General features: G+C 37.8%; 1 protein-coding gene across 2 annotated transcripts in view; it reads right to left on the reverse strand.

The window, feature by feature from the left end:
- Positions 1–25913, reverse strand: part of Pard3b (par-3 family cell polarity regulator beta) — a 971067-nt gene that overhangs the window by 160370 nt on the left and 784784 nt on the right. The window contains exon 20 of one of the 2 annotated variants that reach the window (XM_042679101.1): positions 10466–10768. The exons of the other annotated variant lie outside the window; for it this stretch is intronic. Within the exon in view, the coding sequence (XP_042535035.1) occupies positions 10466–10768 (303 nt within the window). The remainder of the gene's footprint in view (positions 1–10465; positions 10769–25913) is intronic. 2 annotated transcript variants of the gene reach the window in all.

Raw genomic sequence — 25913 nt, forward strand, 5'->3', positions numbered from 1 at the left:
TTTTCTTAATTTCTCCAAGTATCCAGTTTTTCTCATGTAAAATAGGTTCCTGTCCCTCAAGAGTTCTGTCATTTTACTAAGGCACAAATCAGAGCGTGCCATTCTCTATTCATGGTGTCCTACTTGCCCTTGAGCTAGTCCAAATGCTTTATTTTAGATTACTGTCCCTCAACAACATGGCTTGCACTGGCCTTCATCTCTTGCCACCAGCTTGCCCTGACTCTCACACTGCACTGTACTTCTGATACATGTCGTTTTCCCAAAAGCTCCACCATATTCTCTTTGGGCCTTTGTAATGCTCACCTGCCCACTCGATTAATGTTCTTTAGAAAATTCTTGGGCAAGTCAAATATGAATGCAGTATTCCCTTAGCATTGCCTGCTCATCCTTATCCCCATTCAAGTTCCAAATGATCAAGTGCATCCTTTAGCAGGGCAGGAAACTCTTTTTCTGTCCTATTCTCTTTGTGCTACTTTATGTCTAAATGAGGATCTTTTGTAATCCCCTCCAACTTCTTCTAAGTGAATACAATTAGTCAGAAAAATAGATCTGAAGATGCAAGCAATTTGCTTTATGTTAAGGTCTAGGCTTGAATAACAGCTTTAAGAATCAGCATAATTTTTGGCAAGCATTCCTCAATCATGCCCAGTTGGGCCTTAGAATCTAGGCTGGAAGGTGGTGTTATAAATGGCTGATTTCTGAATATCATCCTTCCTTGCCTAGCTCATGCTAGTAAAGGGGAGAAGCTGTCTCTCTGCATCTGTCACTCTTGGAGGCTGACAACTCAGTCCAATGTAGCCAGCAGAGTCCCAAGAGTAGTGCTCTGAGGACATGGAAAAAACTAATGAGAACATGAAGTTTTAAATAGAGAGGAGATGGAAGAAAGTAGAGTTAATGCTATATCCGTTATTATTAGCACTTTTCTGGTCATAGAGATTCTTTCATTAAGAGATTTCTCATTATTGTTTAAGCCACTTAGACATTGATACTAATTCCTTCTAAGAGAAAAAAAGTCTAATTGCTTCATTCAATTGATGAGTTAAATCTCTTTGGATTTGGCATTTATCACTGGGCTTCCCAAACTGAAATGAGATCACTTTGGCTCTGTTTGTAGGAAGTAAAACACACTGTATTTGATGTTGGTATAATTTGTGGAGGGGAAGGGGAAAAACAAATTGTTTAAATAGGAATATAGGTGGACCCATTGCAGCAATGAGATGTCGAAACGAACTTTACAACTTTGGGGTTGGGGGAGGATGGGAAGGGATGGGAAGGGGAAACAAAGGAGGAGGCTACAATGCTTGATAAGAAATGTACACAATATCTTGCCCATGTAATTGTAACCCTTCTATACAGTAGTTTCACAATAAAAAGAAAAAGAAAAGAAAGAAATCTACTGTACTTACTGCTCAAGTTCCTATACCACTTCTACAAAGTGATGAGTCAGAAGTAAGAGATAAAATACTATTAAACCAAAATAAATTTAACTGGAAAAAAAATCACTAAGAAGAACACTGGGGACAAACACTATTGGGCTGTATGTAACCAAGTCACAACTTTACTGAGATGCTAGACTGTTGTGACAGTATATTGTGAAGTTAATACTCAGCTGTTCAGGCTTTGCTTTGTGTTAATACTTTTTTTGGGGGGGGGGTCTGGTTGTGGGGTCTGAACTCTGGGCCTGGGCGCTGTCCCTCCGCTCTTCAGCTCAAGGCTAGCGCTCTACCACTTGAGCCACAGCGCCACTTCTGGCTTTTTTCTTTTTGCTTATATGGTGCTCAGGAATCGAACCCAGGGCCTCATGCATGCAAAGCAAGCGCTCTACCACTGAGCCACCTTCCAGCCCATGTGTTAATACTTCTTATATCCATCATTGCTCTTATCCTTTCAGTGACTGAAAACTAGAAGTGTATGTCTCCGGGTTACCACATATAATTAATATTAGAAATCATTCAGACGGAAATAGTTCTATTTGAGCTATAAAAGAGAGTGTATCTAATAAGGATAGCTTCCCACAGGGAATTAATAGGAATATATTTGAACAAAGTGCTATTTGCCACGAATCTATAGCTTTTGCATTATTAAAGGGAAGTGAAAGGCAAAGTAGGAGAGGAGTTATCTAGGGGTAGTCTTTGTAGTGGAGTTCACAGAGTGATTCCCTAAAAGCCACTCGTAATTCCTTCCTGTCTCCCTTGATTTTGTGTACTAGAAAGATGAAACACCATTCCTCAATATCCATGCACATGTATAAGTGATCTTTTCATCTAACTTTTACACACCAGAAGTTGCTGGAGTCTTATGGGAAATCTTTCAAAAGTCACGAGCTTGATTGAAATCTCCCATTGCCATCTTATAATTATGGTATATCACCAGTGGTTGGATAAGGCCCAATCACTGAGGAAGCCAAGGAGGAAGTTTAGATGGCTATTTTATAATGTCAAAAATATCTGAACTCCTTACAAGGGAAAACACAGATGTCACTTGGATTTTCTGTTGTCTGCAACCAAACAAATGTGTTTTGGACAGGGCCCAGAGAAATTGAGGCAGTGTATTATGCGAACAATTATTGAGGCCAGCTGCAAACCAAATAGACAATCAAGCGAGGTGGCAGAAAGGTAACTTTAGTTTTGAGGACCAGCTTAGGGATATCTAATGAGTTAATTTTTAAAAATAATCTCAAAGTAGATTAGCATTTTATCAATGCCTTTTTCACTTTTATAGATAACAGAATGGATGTAAATGGAACTGAGCCATTTTCTATTTTATCCACACAAAGTACAGGCATACTTTTTATTTTTGATGGTTGCAATACACTGGGCCTGCCTATAAGAACTAACCATTAACCATGAACCAGGAATGACTGAAAGGATCAAAAGCAATATATAATCAATAAGTTTTTCATTATCAATATTTAGTTCAATAACATTCTCAATGTATTATCCAGTAATATACTGTATAGTCCAATGATAATGTTTAATAAGCTTCCTGAAGAGTTTTGGATGATATTTATTGAGCCAGGCAGTCGGTTAATTTCATTTAAGCCATAAATAACCCATAGGAGATATGTCAGCACAGAAATTAAGACTTTTGAAGGAGTAGAAGGTTAACACATTTGAATCAAAGTTCTAGAAAGACCAATCTATAGTTTTAAGTCTTTCTCAATTTGGAAGCATTTGCAATTTCATGACTTTTATAATATATCCTATATGTACTTCTATCCTAATGGAATGCAGTATGTTATGGTTATTTGTTCATGAGACAGTTTCAACTATTAGACTGAATTTCTTGAGGGTGAAGGTTGTTTCTTAAGTTTTTTTGTATTGGCTGTGGAATACAACAGGTGCTCAATAAAAATTTCCTCCAGGCACTGTTGAATGCATACTAGAAAACCTAGGCCATTCAGCTAAACTATTGAAGAGCTGTGTGTACTTTACCTTTTATTTTAACACCTGCCATACTAAGTATTAAGTCAGACACTAAAAAAAAACCCTAGTTCTACATTGTACCATGAAAAGTCTTATTTTTCCATCGCAAAGTCTCAATGAACACATTATTTGTGGATACCTGGAAAAGGAAAAGGGTTACCTCTAAAATTCCCCAAGAGCAAGAAAAATCACTTTTTTTTGGTCAGGATTAACAGATTGCAAATAAAGAGAGTCTCACAAATGTGATACTTATATTAATTAGGTATTTGACAAAATATTCCACAACATTCATGATGAACTGGAGCATGTAGACTAGGTACTCATAGAATAAATTAATAACTAAGTGAGGATCTCAAAGATTGCTGATTAATGGAGGTCTCAAGTAATGAGCTGCAGGGATTGCACTTGACATTGATCAATGATCTTATCAATGACATAGATGAGTCCACAGAGATTAAATATGAGAATGGTATAACCTAGGAATGAAAGGTAATATATTGGAGACAAAAATCAATACTTTAAAATATCTTTATTGGCTACTACAACAATGAGATAAACCTAAAAAGTAATTTGGATTTTGCTATTTTTTTTTTTTTTTGGTACCAGGGCCTGTATGCTATCCCTGAGCTATTTTGCTTAATGCTAGTGGCCTATCACTTGAGCCATGGCTCCACTTCTAGCTTTTTTTGTTAGTTAAATGGAACACAAGAGTCTCAGGGACTTTTTCTGCCTGGGTTTGCTTCAAACTGTGATTCTCAGATCTCAGCCTCCTAATTAGCCAGGATTACAGGTGTGAGCCACTGATGCCCAGTACATTTTGCTTTCTAAATAAATTCTCATTGTGTAAGTTAGGCTAGCCTCAAACTCAGGATATTCCTGTCTCAGCCTCTTGAATGCTGGAACTACAGGTATATACCACTCTTCTTGGCTTGAAACCTAATAGCTAAATGTTTAAGTTGGATACAGAAAGCATTCTATATTAAAAAAATCATTCTGCCAATACAAGATTAATTATAATGTATGGGACTGGACTGGTAGAGCTAGCTCGGTTACTCAAATGAAAAAAAACCAGAATTTTTACTTAAAAAGTAAAATATAAAGGAATAATGACAATTGATATATCAGTTAATGCCATATTAGCAAATAAATGCTCCCAATGTCATCTGGGAAAATCTAAAATGAGGCACCTGGTGGCCAGGTTTAGCACAGCAATCATAAACTCACTAGAACTGAGGTATCAGAAAATGGCCACTGAGCAGGCTACTGCTGTGGACTGTAAGAAGGGATTTATAAATGGGGAGCTCATGTGGAAGGAAGGGCTATGCTTCGAGTGTGAGCCTGGCACAATCTGGGGTTTGGAAAATGCTTGTTAATGAAGGTGGGCAGAGAGATCACTTCAAAAATCTGAAGGTCTGTTAATATGACTTATATTCTGTGTCCAGGTAGGGTGATTGAGGATGGATGGAGATGCTACACAGAGACAGCATTTGGATGGATTTCTGTAACAATTAGAGTTACCTAAAAGTGAAAAAGGATGCTTCCTGAACTCTTGTCACCGGAAGATTGCCCAAATCACCCATGTAGTGTCTTGTGGGAGATTTGGCCAGAACATGCCTGTGGCAAGTGGTGTGGCCACTGATACGGATACCATTAACCATTCATCAATTCATTCCTAAACTGTGTTTAGAGTAACACTACTCTTGGAACTTTGAGACAGAGGTGAGCAGAGTCAGGAAGGCACCTACCTACCTCAATGGAGCTAGAAGTTGAGACCAAGGATTTCCAACTGGGCTATATGTATATACGCCATTTAAGGTTAAAAAAAAAAGAATTAGAACCTCTTCTGATGATTTCATTTTTAAAAATTGTATGTTTAAAATAATTATTTTCTGTATTAGGTTAATGCTTCTATACCACATATATTTTATTAAAGTAAACAGGAGTCTATTATTGAAGAGCAAATACACATATTTTGTGATATTGCTACCCCAGTTTTTTTTGGGGGGGTCCAGTCGTGGGCCTGAACTCTGGGCCTGGGCACTGTTCCTCAATTCTTCAGCTCAAGGCTAGCACTCTACCACTTGAGCCACAGTGCCACTTCCGGCTTTTTTCTTTTTGCTTATGTGGTGCTGAGGAATCGAACCCAGGGCCTCAGGCATGCAAGGCAAGCGCTCTACCACTGAGCCACCTTCCCAGCCTCCCCCCCCCCCCAATTTTTTTAAACCAAGTATGTAATCACATTTGGCAACTGCTCAAGAATATCCAATAATCAGCCTGGCATGGTGGTGTACTCCTAGGACTTTGGAGGCTGACGCAATAAGATTTTGAGTTCTAGATTAGCCAGTGCTAGGTAGGGTGACCTTGCCTCAAAAACAAAACAAACTAACAAAAAAACCCCTCTATTACAAAATGAATGCAAAACTAGAATTGCATCAGATGCCCAAACATCCCCATTTGAGACAATTCTGGTCTCATCCGAACATATAGTATGAGTGTCCGGCTGCCATGGGCATCCTGTACACGCCAGGGTGGCAATAGCTCTCAGGCTCCACAGGAGGGCAAGATTTAACCCTGGCTATGTTCAAATCCCAGAAGGACCAGTGTTATACAAATGCAGTCGTCTGTCTCTGTCATGGTGGCAAGGATTTTTTTTTTTTTTAAAAAAAAAGCACAATCACACTTACAGCTGAATCCTTTATAAGCCCAAACCAAGGTATATGTTTTTTTTCCCCCTCCTTTAGGGGGGTTGGAAATTCAGTTCTAAGTTGAGAAGCAAGGTGGGAAGACACCAAAGTTGCCTCTAATGAGATGGGACTGTGGGCCACACAGGAAAGACACAGTTCTTTGTCTTTCTGGAAATAGACAGACAAATAGGAGATAGCCCCAATACAAAATATAAAACTGAGTTGAACTATCAAAGTATTATAAGGCCCCTATCAAGGATGCTTGATTTTACAGGGAAGAGGTGAGGAGGATCTGCCATTGGCCCTGTGAGATTCCATGCTCAGCCCTGAGTGAGCCCTATCACCAATGCAGCCTGGTCTCACCTCTCCTGCGGTGAGTGTTGATATTATGAGATTGCTCTGGAAGCTCTCTGCAGTTTCTTCTTGCTCTGACATACTTCCACAGACAGAACCTGAAAGCTGCAATCTTTTTCATCCTACAACTCTGCTTCCTCTTTACCACTGAGCTCCCTCTCTAAGTTCTTGTCTCCTCATCAATTGTCTTCTCCTTGCAAGTCTCCCTCTGCCTCTTCTGAGGCACTGACCTCATTCTCTTTAGTTAACTGGTGACATCTTAGTGACCAAATCTCAAACTCTCCTTGTAGTTCTCTTGACCTCTGTGGAACATTCTGAGACACTTGCTAAGTATCTTTCCTTTAGTTGTAAGCTAAGGGTTTTGGCTTCTCTATTTCCTCTTGTCTCTAGAGCCACTTTCTTGCTTCAGGTCTTTGTCATCTCTTACAACTGCAATCATCTCACAGCCAGTTTCACAGGCTGGCCATCTTCCTCTTCAACTGCCATCAGCTAGAAGGACTGTTTTCCTAAATAAAAATATTTCAGCATATTTTCCAGTTATGACATTTTAATAGGCCCTACTGTCCTCAGGATTCAGAAATACATCAATACCTACATACTAATACTCATTGTCCTGGAGCCTGTTATCCAGGCTTGATTTCAAAACACTTCCAGACACACACTTCCAGATAGCTACTATGAATCAAGAAGTCACGAGGTACGAACGTAAGATGCAACCCCACTCTTTCACAAGCTGACTCCAACTTGCAATGCAACCTCATTTCCATCACCTTTGTTCCCATCCACACTGTGTTCTGGATGCTTTGGAGCTTCCCTAATGTGTAAGTTCTTTCCAGCACTTGGGCATTGTACATGCAGTACAATGTACTGTGAGAAAAACAATTATCCTACTCTATCTGGTCATGCTTATGAATTGATCCAAAGCCAGTTCCAGCATTTTGGAGGCCTTTCCTGACAAGTTCAGGCATTTTAGGACAGAACAGCTTCCTTTTCTTTTTCCTACATTATGTTCAAATTACCCATTTCTATATCTCCTCTGGACTGAGACCATGCTATGATCATCACTGCATCTTCTCTAGGGCTTTCTATATTATTTAGACCACAGTAGGTGCCAAACAAAAATGCTGACTGAATTTAAATGATAGTGCCCTTTCATTGTAATTCAAGGAAGGTTTAGAACTCCAGTGTCTGCTTACAGATGCTGTCAGGGACAATGCCAAAGGAACTCTTCTTTGACTCCCTGAGCTTAGAATTTCATTGATGAAGGACAGGTAGTAGTAATAGTAACCACACCGCTGCTAATAGCTAGCCATTATCTGTGTCTTGGCACAGAGTAAGCTTGCATGAAGACTTCAAGAAAAAGGAGCAAATCAGTCTTTAAATATGATTAGAGATAAGAACAGAATAATTCTGGTTATAATGTCACCCTTGGATTGGATTTCCAAAAATATGACAATAGTCATATTAAATACAAGGTGGTCAGAGCCAAAAGTAAGACCCTATCATCCACACAGACGTTTGGACTGGGCAGTAAATAATAACTTTTTTTCTTGATAGAAGTTTATTGTGTCTGTAATTAAGATTAACCTAAGAAAATTCTTTCCTAGCCAAATCTGCATAGCTGAAAATTCATTTAGGAAAACATGCCCCGTATAATGTCTATTACAGTAAAGGTATGAAATGTCCCTTGTAGACTCAAGCATAGAAGACTTGATACTTGATCAAGCAGCAGAAGTTAGAGGTAGGAAGACCGAGACATGATTGTGCTCTGAGAGCTCTCCCTTTATCAAGGCATTCATCTGTTGAGTTCATAGCTTAGGTGATAGGACTTCTGAGTTCACAGGACTATGGAGTCTAGTTGGAGCAAAAATGTCATTGGGAACATGACTTTGAAGGATATATTATCCCCCCTGGCCTTTGTTCCATCCCTCAACTTCCTGGCTGTCATGAAGTGTGCTGCACTGCTCACCACATGCTATTGCCATGATGTTCTGCCCAGAAACTACAAAACCAAAACCGCTAAGCCCACAGGCCCAAAGAAATCTTGCCTCTCTTTTGTAAAGGGAATTATTAACATTTCATTTAGCTAGCAACAGATGACTTAAGAATTAATTAGATGGAGCCAACAGAGAGGGATAGAAAATGACCAAATCCTGATGTTACTGTCCTTCTTGTAAATTGTTCATCTCAGGTAATTTGGCACAGTGCTAGAAAGTTGACCAATCTAGTGTCATTAATATAAATGTAGGATTTGGGGGGTGAAAATAAGCTTTAGATGATAAAATTGGGGGGGGGGGAGGCAGGGTGAGTTTCGGTTGCTTTGTGGTTCTCTTAGAGACTTGACTATGCATGCTGGTATAGTTAACATAAGAAGACTGTGATAAAACAATCTATCCCTGTAGTGTAATTCCTCATGTATACTTGACTGGAAAACTTATTCTTACAGAATTTAACCTATTTATTTCCATGAAGTTAGTATTTGGTCATGCTGTCTCAGCATTAGGAGATGCTTACCAAGACACAGTCCTTCCTAACTGAGGTTCAGCAGTAGACATATGCAAAGAGGAGTATAGAGACCTCTCTTATTTAGGAAAAGGAAGATTGATCACGCTTTAGGCCAGAATAGACTAGAAGAGTATGCTATTATTATTTGCATGACAAAATTCCAATCTTATATAAAGGCTAGGGGGAAAAAGGCCAATCTTAATCAATCCTGGAATTAGTAGTTTAGATATTATGGTCATATCACATAGTCATAGGAATTTATATTTTTGTTTTGTTCCTAAGAAAAACTTGATCATCTTTCTTTAATATTATCAACCTGGAAGCTTGACAGTAAGGATTAAAAATTGCTCCTTCCTTCCCACTTGGTTATTGGAAAGGCTCTGAAAGGTAATCAGTCTTGTGAAGCTACACTTTACAGTCTGCATAAAAATGCCATGATTTCCCTTCCTCTCCCCAACCTAATTGAAAGTGCATAATATCACCCAGCTGGGGAAATGTAAACGGTAAACATATGCAATATATCATGCTACCACGCAAACACTGGCTACTAATGGGGACTGGGTGGTTGTCAGAACCCTACGAAATCTGGAAAATGACTATTTTCTCCATTTAGAATGAGAGCTCTTTGTACTTTTCTTCCTCCCTCCTCCCTCCAGACTTCAAGCTGCAATCAGATTAGAGTAAGGTCAGTCAGCATTACACTCTGCATGTATAATTCCAAGGGTCACCTAACAATGCTTATTGACTAAAACTCTTTTAGATCACCCTTTCAAGAGAGATGGCATTCATTTTCCTTCTGGCAGGAGGTGGGGCTACAATCACCTGTTCCCTACCTGCTTCAATTGTACTGACAGATGGTCCTATTATTTTTCTCCTTAGCTGCTAAACCTAAAGATACCAGGCTTTGTCATCTCCTATGTTTCTCTACTCCATCAAACTCCTATTGCTAAGATTATCTTCTTTTCTACCTCTGGTCATCTGTGAATTTCCATAGAGTATCACATTCTCCTTGAGTAAAATAATATCAGTCTTACTGTTGAATGTCCCTTTTACTTCCACAGCTATTTATAATTTCACTTCAGTGATAACTACTTGGAAATCATCATTTTTTGCTTCTCTGATTCTTTACCTCCAATTACCATGGCGTGTTCTTGTAAAAGCCTTTTACAATAGAGCTCTTAGGAAAAAGGACAATATTCTTTCCAAGTTTTTATTATTACTTCTCTGTTACCATATTCTTGCAAAAATTGCTCCCTGTTGTACCATGAACTTAACTACTACCAATTCATTCATATCACCTTCTAATGCACTATCATTTAAATTCTGATGGTTACTATCTCACACGTAGGTCAAAGTGGAGCACTTGTTTAGGGCACCAAGTCATTTTAGTTTAAATATATCAAAGGATATACTTTTAAAAAATCTCTTTCAGCAGTGGAGACAATTTGAAATGTACTGAATTAAAACTGCATCCATCTTTCACTAAGTTACATTTACCTGTCAGCTGGAGTTGGTGGATGATATGGCTTGTTGACTTTGGCATAGAGCCCCTCTAAGTGGTCTCTCTCTGGAGACAGTGCACGGCCATCACGAGTGTAACTGAGTGGTCCAGTCCATGGGGGAGATGGAGATCTAAAGACATTTGCTGATGTGCATGGTTCGCGAAAGTGGTTCACTCTGGCATAATTGGGGTCCATTTCATCATCATCCATGTCGTGCACTGATCCAGTTGCTCCCGCAGCATAATCAACAAGAACTCTTGCTTGCTTTTCCCTCAGCTCCTGATGTTTTGCTCCAATCCTGGAAAAAAAAGTGGAAGTAGCAGAAATGCACGTGTGTTTCATAGGCTACCACAATGTAATACTCTCATGAATGTGCTAACTCTTGCTAGACACTTAGCTGTCACTTTTCTGTTGACTCAAGACCACACCATGCACAAATGTCAGCAGCATAAGAAGATTAATTTTATATCTCTGACCTTTATTTGTCACAGGATCTTTGCTTTGATAGCAATGCTGTAGGTATTTTGACACGTTGCTCACTGATGACTGAGCTGATATCAGTCTATCCCGATAAATGAGAAGTATTTATAGAACCAGTGCATGTCTGGTATAACACTATGGAAGCCTTTCTTAGGGCTGAACGTTAAAGAGCTCATCAGAATCTTAATCTTTTGATTTTTAAAAAAAATCTTTAAGTAGTTGTACAAAGGATTTGCATTTAACAAAGCAGTTTATGAATACAATATATCTTGACAGAGTCTTACATTTTTTGTCATGACTTTCTATTTAATGTCCTAGAGTTCTAGTGTATTCTTCTAAAGAAAGGAGCTTGCAAAATTGATTTAAATATGAAAAAGAAATACAGAAACTGTCAGGCCACTAAAAGCAGTGGCATCAAGGGTAATTTATAAGAGACTCTGAGTTTTTTGGTTACACAAATGGGGATCATTGTGTCTCATTATATAGGGGCTAGGGACAGAGTAAAATAATGAAGAAATTAATAGGCTTCAGACGGAGATGAATTGGTGCATATAAGTGAATTAAACACCATTACTGGCAGAACTCCACAGTGCTAAAGCCTTAAGTGATATTACAAAATGCTACTGCTAATCAGTGCCACTGAGTAAACTGCTCGGGATGGAACAGAAAAACATTTGACATTGAATCTGGAAAGTGTTAGATCTGTTCTTTTCAATTCCCAGTCATGTGATAGAATGGCAAGTATGGCATCTTACTGGATGATGATGATGTGGATGGTGTTAGAAGCCATTTGGCACTAATTAGGAAGGGGTCTAATCTCTGTCCCGGGGAAAATGAAGCACAGGGTATATGGGATAAAAAAGCTGGTGCTGGCTCATGTGGTTAAAAGAAAGATAGGCAAGAAAAAACAGGGATGAAGCTGAAGTCCTGGACTCAGAGAAGATGAGAGGCTCAGAGAAGATCTATGTATGCCCGGAGACACCCAGGGAAGGCCTGAATGAGTTACAAGACAAAAACTAAAACTCCTTAGCATCTTCTTCTCCTCTTCAAACAAAAACAGTTGTTCTTGTACATGGCAGATAGTTTCACTTTACAAAACATCAGACTGTGTGACAAAACCTTTAGAAGCCATGATCTTTCAAAGTAGTTTTTTTCTTCTTTGACAGGACAGTGTTTTATTTGTTTATTTATTTGAGTAGGAAGGAGGAGAAATCAGGTAGGGGAGAGAAAAAGCAATGAAACAAAACAGAATATGAAGGGCATGGGATTAAAAAGACAGTATCTATCCTTAAGTCACAGCAGATGAAAATCAGTGCCAGTATGTATCCATTACACGTCTTTTGACTAGGCCAAACCATGTACTCTATACCAAAGTAATTAGAAGAATTTATATTTTTGTATAAAGCAGCATGCACCTCCAAGGGATTCTGAATTAAGTGGAAAGAAGATTGCACAGTAGGGCACCCATTAAGAGGCCTTGTCTGTCCACTTTTGATGTATACCAATCCCAAATTCATGATGTTTGCTTTGAATAATTTCTGGTGAAGAAGATAATAACCTGCTCTATTCTGCAACCAAACAATCTTTGCAGGGATGGTACAGACTTGATTACTAGAGAATGCTTGCTGCACTAAGATGGTAGGATGGATTATTTCCATTGCAAATAGAGCCAAGGACATCAATAAAGTTAGGAGGTGGGATTATGTGTGGCCCTCATAAGTGGGATGCCTTCAAGAGGGATCAGTCAGCAGTAAGATAAATATTGTATGGCTGCCGCATGGGGCTGTCCTTGTGCATTAATGGAAAAGAGACATTCAAAACTTGAGTTTCTGAAATCATAGCCATAGAATAGGGGGATTGGTGTTCCTTATTTCCTCCTTTCTCCTACTCAGAGTTTTTCTCATTAATTAAGCTTGCTGAGTGTGTTAGATAATTGCAGATGAAAACTATACGGTCTATGCAAAGCAATGTTTTATCTTGTATTTTTCCTTTCTAAAACAAAACCACCTTCTTCCTCGATCCTCTCTGCACCATTGACTGCTGCAGTAACTAATTTCATATTAATCACTCAGTAGGTGAAATAGTAATTTCTCTGAACCATCATTATTATGCCATATATCAGGGTCTCTCCATGTGGGGGAGGACAAGACAATCTCTGAAAAAGGGGTATGTGCAGGCAGAGAAAACTCTCAAGAGAGTGCCAAAGGAAAAGATTTTATTTTTGTAGCTCTGACTGCCCCCACTCACAAATCAGTGTGAGAATTCTAATTGTTTCTAGTCCTTTCTAGTTGGAGGTCTCTTTATCACTGGGAACTCAGCCTGTTAAAATATCTGTCCTTTCAAAACACCCCTTGATAAAATGCCCTTTTTCATTTCATGGCACAACTGGGTCCCCCATTTTTCTGAGCACTTTATCTTTGAATTATTTAAATCTTCCCCCTTCTCTCTTTTTTTCTCCCTTTGAACACATTGTTGTTTGTTTTTTCCTTAACACCATTGTACTCTTTTACTTCTATTTTGTTGGCCACAGTCTAGTGTTCAGGCTTTTTATATTGTCTAGATGTGCACTGTTCAATAAGGTGACTGTTGGCTATTTGTAACTCTGTACGTTTAAATTGGAATCAAGTAAAACTTTCACTGTATCAGTTTCACTAAGCATACCGCAAGTACTCAATGGAGGTATGTTCAGTGACCAGTGAACTGGACACTGCAGATATAGATGAATTCCTTCACAGCAGAAAGTTCTATTGACTGTGTTAGTCTAGATTGCTCTAAGAGTTTTGGTATATCTCTTCATCCTAATTTAATCTATACTATGAGAATAGTATAGAATAATCCTCTTTAAAGAATATTTCCCTCTCTAATGATAAAAGTATACTAACTCAGTTTCCCTCTCTGAAATACTATGTGAAAACTGAGGAAACTATAAAGAAAATTCATTTCAATGGAATTAGAAAATGGCCACAATGATATTAGACTTAACCCAAAAGGGGGAGTATGCCAAGAGCTGATAGATGTTTATATCTCTAGACAGGAATATATTTTTCTAAAGTAAGGGAGCAGAGTCTTAAGGAACACAGATGGCAGATTGTACTTAGACAGAGAAAATCTAGGGCCCTGGAGTATCTAAAATCAAGGGTTCATGAGGATTGGAATGAAGGAGTGGCAGGGCTAGAAGAAATGTATTATGCTGTCTGAACAGTCCCTGTCCTGGGGACACATGTTAAGTAAAATGGGAAGAAAGAAGTAGTAACCTCTGTTGTTTCTGAAAGGCAGAAGAGCAGAGATAAACTGGAATTTGTCAAAAGAGAACCAATTATCTAGGAGCAGGCTGCCTTCTTAACAGAATAAACTGCTTCCCTAAACAGAGACCAGAGAACTTGAACTCCCAAACTTGCTAGGAAAATGATTTTGAGAAAATATATCAAACTGAAACTAGTGATGAACTTAGATCACTATGTACATATCATCTAATAGTGTATTTTGGCATGTTCCTTTATTTAAATTTCAAATACTGCAGGATGTAAACGTCAATTTAATGGTGAACCAAACATTTCAAAATTAAATGTAATGAAAGAAAATAAGAGTTTATTTAGATAATAAATATAAATATTATTTTAAAAAGTAGAAAAGAAGTCATCTGAAATTCAAGCAAATTCATACTGACTTCAAACATGGATAAAGACAAAAGAAACCTCATTGTGAAAAACTAATAAGAAAAACCAACCAATCCACAATTGAGTCAAAATGAACAATTCAATCTGGTTGTTCTGGCTGCAACTCCTTTTTTCCCCAAATTTATGTGTTGAAGCTAATCCAGCTTTGGGAAGTGATCCTGTACTTTCCACCTGAAACTGCTGATCTTTACAAATTGTCCATTTTTAAGTATCATAGCAAAAAATCAAATTCAGATACTTTAGCTTTAGAATTATGTCTCTGGTAGTGTGCAATACATTTATGTACATACAAATATAAGGCTACATATTTGCAAGAACCATAGTTATTAAAATGTAAATATTGTACACTATTCAGATATGAATAATATCACTAATGATAATAAGAAGTCAATAAGGAGATGTACTGCCAAACATCTCTTTTGCCTTCCAACCTGAATTTTCACAACTCCATTGTCAACTTGTTATCAGTTCATTGTACATTGAACTTGTACTTGGTACTTTCAGATAAAATGATCTTACAAAGACTTCATTAGTCAGGCTCTCAACTCTCAATTTTCTTTAGCATAAGGACTAGACTGGTTAAAAACCACATTAACTTTGACAATTTGTCTCCTCTTCAACTTATACATCTAGTAAATTCTCTATTAATTTGAAATATTATATAGTTAATTCCCTACTCACCTGAAATATTATAGAGTTATGCAGTTCTCAATCCATGAATTTATTTTGTTTGAATTTCCGTATCTCTGTTCTATTTTATAGTAAAAGTTTAACAAATGAAAAAGGTAACAATGGAATTTGCCTCATACCAGATTTTGAGTATTGGCATATTTGTATTACATGAACCTTATAAAATTTTGATTATTATATTTGATTATTAATTTGATTATATGATTATTATATTATAGATCAACAGTACTTCTAGAATATGCAGTTACCTTTTTGCAGACTCCCCAGGAAGAAAACATGGGGATAGTCCATCCCAAGTAGATAAAAACATGCCTCTTATATTTGAAAACTGGTTTTCCTAGATACAAAATTATTGTTTCATTTTTATGTTCTTGAGAATTTTAAATATGTGTATAGTGTCCTTGCTGAAAAGGTGAATGAAAATCTTAAATTTATATCCCTTACAAGTTACTTGCCAGAAACTCCTTTTTGGCCTATTTGGTGAACATATAGATTTTTTTTTTACCTTCCTTTAAAGAATTACAGGCAGGAGCCACTGGGCCCAGTTACTTTATATAATTCTTTCTCTTTTAAATATATTATTTGAAAATGGTTGTTATTTAACAAAGGAATAGAACATGTACCATGCTGGGAAAATATTTAAATTGCTTAAGAAAACATAGCCTTTCTTGAGCAATTTCAACACCTCCAAAGTACCAGTTTGTGGGCTAGCTACTGATGTGGATAAATGCAAATCATTCTTTTTGATCCATAAATACATTCTCTAAAGCCTTAGACAACTTGTTTTATATATCTCTTATGAATTGCTGTATTTGGCATTCAACAAATATTTACTGAGTACCTACACAGTTAAGTTTTCCTTAGGTGTGGTCCTCAGAGAATTTCTATCCTAGAAGAGGAGGGGAAAATAGTACAGGTAACTAAATAAAACTCTAAAAATAGACTTTTAGTAAGAAGTAGAGAGGAAAATGAAAAGGAATGATGGTAGGAGTTGGGACTACACTTTTAAACATGTGGTAAGTAAAACTACCCCTGAGAATTTTGGTGTATGTGTTCATGCCAGTACATGGGCTTGAACTTGAGAACTTGCACTCTTGGTTGGCACTTTTGCTTAAGGCTGGTGATCTATCACTTGAGCCACTTCTGGCTTTTTGGTGGTTAACTGGAGATAAGGATCTTACAAATTTGTCTGCCCAGGTTGGCTTTGAACCACCATCATCAGTTCTCAGCCTCTTGAGTAGCTAGGATTACAGTTGTGCGCTACCAGCACTCGGCTCCCTGAGAACGTCAAACAAAACGCTTGATAACGAGTTCACTGGGGAAATTGTATACCAGACAGGTAGACAGCGTACTAAAAGTTAAAAGGAGCAAGGAGGCCAGTGTGGAGAACTAGAGGCCATATTAGAAATGGAGACCTAGATTATGCTGGGCCCTGGTAGGATTTGGGCTCTTTCTCTCAGTGAAATAAGCAGCTCATAGGAAGTTTGAAGCAGTGAATTGACATAATCTGAATTACATGGCAAATGTATCTCCTCTGACTGGTGTGTTGAGAATAGATAAAACCTGGTGGGATGCTGTGTGCCAACACCAGAGAGCCCAGTTAGGGGTTATTATAATGATTCAGGTGAGAGAAGGTGGTAGATGAAGGCATAGCACTGGAGATGGGAAATAGCTGGGGACACAAGCTAAAAATCAGAGTGGATTAAAAACATATTTCTAGCCCAGAGCTGGTGGGGGGCTGACACTTGTAATCTTAGCTTCTTGGGAAGTTGAGAAACTGAGGATGAAGGTACCAGGCTAACTCGGCAGACATGTATGTGGGGCTCTGTCTCTATGGAGATAAGATGGACACAGGGGCGTGTGTCTATGGTCCCAGTCATTACAAGAGGCCTTTAACAGGCTCAATGAGGGCTTGGTGGAGGTGAAATTGGGGCGGGGGAGGGAACCTTATCCTAAAACTAACCAGAGAAAAATAGTAAGCAGAAGCCCTTTGAGTTCAGACCCCCAGTACTGAAAAAAAATCTAAATCTCTGAGAACATAAAACTCAAAATTGTATAATTAAGATTATCTTCTAAACACCCTAATTAGGGAAGTTTTGCTGCATACAAGAGATCATCCAATCTCGCATTTCATCTGTCTCAAAAAGAATAGACACTAATAATAATATTTGTGATTTATTTTCTCCTGATTGCATGATTTAATTTTTACAATGTACAAAAAGCTCAGCTCTACAGAAAAGTAAAACGAGGTTCAGAGAGGTTAAGTGCTTTGCAAGCTCACATTTACCAAATGGCAGGATTTGGATTCTTGAATTCTATCCAGGTGTTTGACTCCAATGTTATTGTTTCTTCCACTTATGTTAGACTAAAAATAACCTAAACACAATCACATTTTAAACATTTAGCATAATGAAAAATTTCATTATGTTAATTCAACTTCTTACATTCATTATCTCTATCTATCTATTTACCTATCTAGGCTCACCCAGTTTTTTTTTAAAATAATTATTAAGATTTTTGACAATTTAAGAAAGAAATCTCTATTCTTTGGTCCAAATCTTGCAAAGTATTTAGTGAACAAACTATAATCATTTGTTCCCCATACCCTTTGGAGAGCATATGAAAAATTGTGAATGTTTTGTTATAAAATTATAATGCCATTATCCCACTTAAGATGAATGATTCCTTAGTATCAGCTACTATCTCATCCAAAAACAAATTTCCACAATTGCCCCAAAAATGTATTTCTTGGTGGATTTACTAGAGTCAGGCCCTAACACCTGTCCCCACATTAAAACTGATTGTCTCTGAACTCTATGATGTTACTATAGAATTGTATTTTTCCTTTATCTTATTCTTTTTCCATGTTATTGAACAGTTGTAGTAAGCAGCTGCATTGTCCACTCATGTCCACTCATGCTGCCTGTCATGTTTACCCACTTGTGAGGTGATTTACTTCTTTGATTCCTTTGGCAGGTTCTAGAAAAAAATGCTTTGCTATTGAATGTTCTGGGCATTTCCATATGGAACTATGCCCAGGCCTGTATAATGCAGTAGCCACTAGCCACTGGCTGTAGTCCATTTAAAAGGTGGCTAGTAGGACTAAGGCTCAAAATTTGTGCTTTAACTCATTTAGACATCTACATATAAGACGTGTAAAATAGCTGTATAAATAGCTGATTTTGAGCTAGGTGCAGGTAGCTCACACAGTAATGCTAGTTACTCAGGAGAGATCTGAGGATTGAGATTTGAAGCTAGCCTAGGCAGGATAGTCTGTGAAATGCTTATTTCCAATTAACCACCAGAAGCTGGAAGTGTACCTGTGGCTCAAGTGGTAGCCTCCCAGCCTTGAGTGGAAAAGCCAAGGGAAGAAAGCACCCCGGTCTGAGTTCATGCCCCCATGACCAGAACAGAAAATTAATAAATATCTGATTTTTCTCTTCTTCATTCCAATAAATGTAACTAGGTGTTTTTGTGAGTAGTTATACATTTATTTTTAAATCCCTTCCTTTCACACAAAATAGCATACTAACCACATTTTCTACCCTTTGCTTTGGACATAAGCATATTCAGAACAGTACTTATTAAACACAGATCTGGCTCATTTTCAAAAAGCTTCCTAGTATTCTACTCTATGGACATGCTTTTGTTTATTTAATGAGTTTATATAGTCTTGGGTATTTGGGTCTAATTAATCTAATCTTTTTTTTTAATCAGTGAAGAGGCTTGAACTCAGGCTTGCTTGGCATTTGGCACTTTTCTACCCTCTGATCTTTTGCTCTTACAGATGTACCTTGGAGATGTTCTAGTGGATTTGGTTCCAGACCACCAAAATAAACTGAATATCAAAGTAAAGTAAGCCAAGATTATTTTGGTTTCCCAGTGCCTATAAAACTTATATTTACCCTATAGTGTAATCTATTAAGTATGCAATTGTATTTTGTCTAATAAAACTTTATTGTTAAGCAATGCTAAAAATCACCTGAGCTGCTGGAAAAACGGCAACCATGCACTTGCTCAATGCAGGGCTGCCACAATCTTTAATCTGTAAAGAATGCAATATCTGTGAAAGCAGGAGTTATACCATGGGGGAGTGACATACAAAGCAACAAAGAAATAATCTTATAAATGTGTTAGAAAAAATCGCATGAAAGAAAAAAAATTTGAATACATATCTTAACCCCTGCTTTCACTGTGTTTGATGTTGGTATAATTTGTGGAGGGGAAGGGAAAAAACAAATCATTTAAATAGGGATACAGATGGACCCATTGCAACAATGAGATGTACAAGTCGTTATGTTGAAAGTGAACTTTACAACTTTGGTGGGGGGGAGGGGGAGAGGATTCAGTGGGGGGGGGGTAGGCAGGGGAGGATGGGAAGGGATGGGAAAGGGAAACAAAGGAGGCTACAATGCTTGATAAGAAATGTACTCATTATCTTGCCCATGTAATTGTAACCCCTCTGTACAGTATTTTCACAGTAATAAAAAAAGAATGCAATATCTGGAAACCACAATGATAAAGGGAAGTGTGCAAAATAACGTGTGCTCAGACAAATAATGCCATGATGAAAAATCTTGAGCATTAGTCCTTATTTTTACCACAGTGGCTTCATAGAGTTAGGATTGCTGGACAAAGAAAAACACTGAGATAACTTATTCTGGATCATTTTCTAGATAAATTTCCCTCTCTATTTTCTTCTTTTTGCATGCCACCTGCATTGTAGGAGTTGTCTATTTCTCCAGTCTCACCATCAGTGGGTATTGTGACACTTCGGGAAATTTGATAAACGTAGGTGAGAAGTCATGTTTCAGCGAAGCTTTAATTAGCCTGTCTCTTATTATGTGATCTTGAGTATCTTTTCATATGTTTAGGGGCCATTTTCATTTCCTCTTCCGTGAGCTGCCCATATCTTTTTGCTGATTTTTCTATCAGATTGGTGGGCATTTTCCCCCTTGATTTTTCAAAGAGCTTTGTATAATAGTTATATTAACACTGCAATACAAGCTGCCTGTATTTTTTTCCCCTTGAGTTTCTCATTTTCCTTTTATGATGGTAGTTAAAACATTGTTGAATATTTAACATTTTATACTTTTCCCTCTAAAGCTTTATATACTTTTGCAAACTATTCTTGGTTAATTTTGTTGCGTGTAAAATATGACCACAGTATAGTTCTTCTGGCTTGAGGAGTGTAAGGAAAATGCAGGCATTGAAACTCTCTTTACTGCTAACTGTATGAGTCCAAACAACAGAGTAATAGATGAATAGAACACAGAAGAGAAGGTTTGTTACCTACAGCCATGACAGTAGTGGAGGTCAGAAAAGGTTTTTCAGGGAGAGCTATGGGGTACAAGAAGTAGCACCATTAAAAGAGATTATAAACTACCTGCTGCACAACTTTCTTTTTTGACAGTGGAGATAATTTGTCTCGCTATCATTTCTGCTTTTATAATAGAAGCTGCAATTAGGTCACTATAATTATCCTTTGTTACAGAGAACAGGGCTAGCTTGTTTAGCTTTTTCTTATGGATGTGGCTTCAGACTTGCAAGCCATGCCTGCTCAAGAACAATGACAGTGTCTTTTTCTTCTTATCACATTTATTATTATGCTTACCAATGAATAAAGTGTTACACACAATCTTCGCAGTCACTGTTTGATCTTTTCAACAAAACTGTTTAACTGTATTCCTATTTTTTCAGTGTTTTCCTGCTTGAGTGTCCATAATATTTGCTAAATTTTCTCTTTTGGCTGTTCATTTTTCTTGTCAGCCTGAACCAGATTCAATGGGGTAACAAAACTGGATTGATAAGGTAATTAATCATTTTTCTTGTAATAAATAAATATATTTTTGTATAACAATTAGTATTTCTGCAATAGTGACATGTAAATTCTTTAACGTTATCAATTGAATTATTTATTTATTTTTCTATTTATTTTGTTTTGGTACTAGGTTTTGAATTCAAGGCCTCATGCTATCATTTAATTTTTTTAACTTGTGGTTGGTGCTCTACCACTTGAGCTAACTCCTCTACTTCAGGCTTTTTGATGGTTACTTGAAGAAAAGACTCTCACTGATTTGTTTGCCATGACTGTTTTTGAACCTCCATCTTCACATCTTAGCATCCTGAGTCCTTAGGAATATAGGCGTGAGTAATCCATCAGTGACTGAGGCTTGAACTCAGAATCTGAGCTCTATCCCTGAGCTTTTATGCTCAAGGCTAGCATTCCACTGCTTGAGCCACTGCTCTAATTTCAGCTTTTTCCTGATTAATTGGAGATTAAAAATCTCACAGATTTGTCCAGGCTGGCTTTGAACCATGATCCTCAGATCTCAGCCTTTTACATAGTTAGAATTACAGACTTGAGCCACCAATGCCCAGCTTGTTGTTGGTTAAATCTTTTATGTGGACTTTCTAATCATCCTTTTCTCTTTTTATATATCCTTCATGAATTACAGAATCTAGCATGTGAGTATCATTCTCGAATATCTCATAAATGGTCAACAGTCGTGAGACAGAGGAGAGGTGTGCTTTGTTCTCCAAATCCTAAATCCAAATCCTGAACCCTAAACTCTCAAAGCATTAAAGCTTGGGAAGATTTCAACAGTCAGGTGTGATGTGAAAATATTCAAATGAGGAGGTTTGGGAAGGGGTTGCTGGCTCTTTGCTAGGTAAGACAAGATCACCATATCCTAGGTGTCCCAGAATCAACCAAATTCCCTGGATACTGAGTCTATTTCATAAGCTAAAAACATGACAGTTATTTAGAATTCCTAACTTCTAGTTGCAGTTTTTGCAACTAGTAGTTTTTTACTCTTTCAGTAAAAAAACTTGCATTTTTTTTTTTTTACTGTTTTCCTGCTACTGCTAAATACCACCATTTCATGAGGATTGCCATTCAGTAAGTATCTCCTCCTATTATTGAAATGAGCATTTTCCTTAAATTTATACCTTTCCCAAACCCATTAAATTTCTCCATTGCTAATGCACCGAGTTCCTGTAATTTGCATTCATGTAATGTGGATGAATTTCTCAGAAATGCTTAGTAAACATCTTTGGCTTTCCTTGGAAAATTAGCCCCAAAGAGGGAAGGAGGGTGGAGGAGAAGAACCTACAGAGTGCTTACAATGTTCTCTGATAATGCATGACTCTCTTATAATAATCCTATAGAGGTGCCCCTAACAAAGGGTGTCATTAAGCATTGATGACATTAAAAGATGCTCTTTCGGCTGGTGGCCAAAATAACACAGAAGAAAGACCTATAATAGCTGCCTTTAAGCAAGCTTCACTGGTTAGATCAAGTTCATAACCAGCTGATATGCTTTATTTTTTATTGATATTTACATCATTGTGTGGCAAGAAATAGCCTTTTTTTTTTTATAACACTCCTTGCTTGTATGTGTTCACACGAGGAACAGAAGGGGAAATAAGAGAGTTTTTGAATTAAAATTCTCTGGAATATATCACTTTCTAATCCTAGGGACTGCCACAGATAATATTTCAAAAACAAATGACAGACCTTTGACATGAGGATCCTGTCAACATATGGAAAAGAATAAAGATAAGCTCCTCGTGTTGACAGTTTGGGCTAGTGGAGGTCTACATACACTTCCTGGGGGAGGAAACAGGAAAATCACGCAGAATAAAAGGAAACTAGTTATGTTTCCTCTCCTTTCTCTTCAAACTCTTCTTTCTCTGCTATTTTGTCACCTGGAATTTCACACCTGGTTGATGCTCTCTGGGTTGTGTTTTGATCTTTGACTGGAATGCTTACTCACATAAAAATGTGCTGAAGCCTGGGGAACCATGGCATGTGCTGGTCTGTTTCCTGTGTTTTCTTAGACACAAATGCTAGACTTCTCAAGGCCTGGAACATCCATCTCCTGGTTTTATAGAAACTTCGTTGAAAGGACGTGGAGCATATAAAGAACTCTAGGCAACCTTGTCTTATGTGCATGATAAACCTATACTTGAGAAAGGGGAAGGAGACACTGACCCTTTACCTCTATTTCCATCTAGCTCACAGGAGAAGGATATTTGTATTCTGAAATGTCATCTTCCCAACATTATGGAGAGGCTGAAAAAGATATTAAGGTATATAGTCTTTTCCTCTCCTATCTCGTTTTTGCAGGAGACTTTTAAAAGGTCAGCCAAAATATTCTATTCAACCATAGTATTTTCTATGGTTCTTTCTAGGAATGATCTTTTTTGTTTGTTTGTTTTTCCTGATATGTGAGTTTTCCTACAGAAACCACAGCCATGAGTCCAGATCTATTCCAAGAAATGTAGCCTATCAGTCAATTTGGTTTTTAATTCATTCCAAGATTATACTGAATGTTTATTATGTACTAAGAACTATGCTTGGCTGGGTGGAAAGGACAGGAGACAGTTGAGTGCCAGTTGAATGCCACACAGAAGAACCACAGGCATGTCCATCAGATGTATAACCTAAGGTTTTCTCCTACTTTCAAGGGGATACTGCTAGGTTCTTTAGTAATAGTGCTCCAAGCCCTAAGGGAGTATCTGTGTCATCTGGTCCTCTCCCTCTAGAACATGCATATACTGAGGACAGAACATAGAAAAAGTCAACCTGTGATATTTATTAGATGATCACCACTTTGCAGCCATCAGAGAAGGTCCAACATCTAATCCAGACAATATCGGCTGTCCATGGGGATTGGCCAAAAGAGTTAGTGGCAATTTGAAACTAGGCTGAATGTCAGAAATGGCCCCATTCCAGCTCTACTGGATGTCAAGGAAAACTATTCCACTATAACTATTGCTTAAAGCCAAGTATAATGGAGGTCTGAGGGAGGCTTTTTAAAAGAACATATGCTACATGCACATGGTCTTGAGAATTGAAAAGAGGATATTTTCTTTGAGATAATGGGCAGTGGATATTTATACATGGGAGTATAATTTCTGATTTATCCTAAAGTCATCTAAGGAGAAAAAAAATAGGACAAATTCTAGAAACTTCTTTTCTATATGTTTGAGAAGATTAAAAACGTGTTTACTGTGGAACAAATGAGGAGGGGCCTCAATGAATGGCTCTGCCCATCAAACATAACAATTACACTAAAGACAGGATGATGCATACAATACCTATGCAAGTTGGTGCTGATGCTAAGATCTGTAGCAGAAGACACAGCTACCTAGAGGAAGAATTATGGGTGAAAACAGAATATATCAAGTCTTTTCCTAAACAAAGATATCTTCGTATCACGACCCTAAGTACATTATACTGCACACATTTCCGTTTTGCATCTTTAATAAAGCAAAACTTGAAAATGAACAGCTATCCTTTTATTCCCCTCTCAGAAAAATCTACAGTGACCTGCTTGCAAATAATACAGAGGAAGTATCCCAGAAGAGGCTCTTGGTTCATTAAAATAATCAGCATATTCCAATATGCATTCGTCCCTGAAATAATAACAATTCACTTTCAATAAATTAATTATGGTTTTAATGAGCAAAATTTACATTTATATTTCTGCCTTAAGATCTTCATGGGAGGCAGCATTCTCGCCAGGCAGGGCCGCTGAAGCACAGCCTTCTGCAGAGCAGACCCGCAGCTGCTAAAGAAGATTCAGACACTCTACTGCTTCTGAAATGAAGACAGGATGGGGAAAGAAACTGGACAGCTTGGGGTGGGAACTAAGCTTTGACACTTTCTGATTCTTTTGACCATGGACACATCAGTTAACCAGTCTGTCATCTGTAAGATATTAAGGTATATAGAAATATAATAGTACTGATCTCGGATGGAGTAGGCTAAATAACAACATGACAAAAATCATTAGAGGAGGATGGCTGGCACACCAATACCAATAGTTAGCAATGACAATAAAAGTGTGCACATCTGACAGGTGGGCAGCACCAAGGAGAGACACTAAAACACGTATGCAATCTTTGCAAGTACACACAGTGACCCCTTTTCCAAGTACACATACAGTTCTTTTCAGCTCTCTCCAAATTCTACATAGAACCTTGGGCAGAGCAGAGATACCTTTAATAAATGCTATGTAATGTGGATTGGCCCGAATGCTCAGGGGACCAGGTGTGTGGTGGTTAATTGAATTTTCTGCTTGATGGAGAACAAAGCAGTAAATGCTTTGGGTTGGAGTCTGTTGGCTGCAAATCTTTCTAAAATATATTAATCCTTTAACTTGCCCTAATGGAACTCACTGAATAGAATTTTTTTTTATGGAGAGGGAGGGACAAACCACACTTAAAATACTGTTCTTCTCAGCTCCTGTTTTGATCCTGCAATAAGAAGGATATTGAGAGAAGAGTCAGGATGGAGCTGACCTGATCCATTAGGTACATTTCATGAGTATCTACTGTGTGCCCTACCCTGAGAATGCATCGTTTTTTCTCCTGATTATCTTCTTCTTTAAAATCCTTACTAAGCAGTATTCAAAAGCAATGACAAAATGTTGTCCCTCAACTTAAAATAAACTCACCATAAATGGACAATAGAGCAAGCTGAAAACACATGGAAATACACTCAATCTGACAAACCCCACCACAGTGTACTGCACAATATCAGTGTTCTCCCAAGGCATCTGGGGCTGTCTGTGAGCTATGTCAAGG

The sequence above is a fragment of the Dipodomys spectabilis genome, unplaced genomic scaffold (assembly GCF_019054845.1).
Source record: "Dipodomys spectabilis isolate Male_0828 unplaced genomic scaffold, ASM1905484v1 ptg000051l, whole genome shotgun sequence".
In the NCBI taxonomy this organism is placed as follows: domain Eukaryota; kingdom Metazoa; phylum Chordata; class Mammalia; order Rodentia; family Heteromyidae; genus Dipodomys; species Dipodomys spectabilis.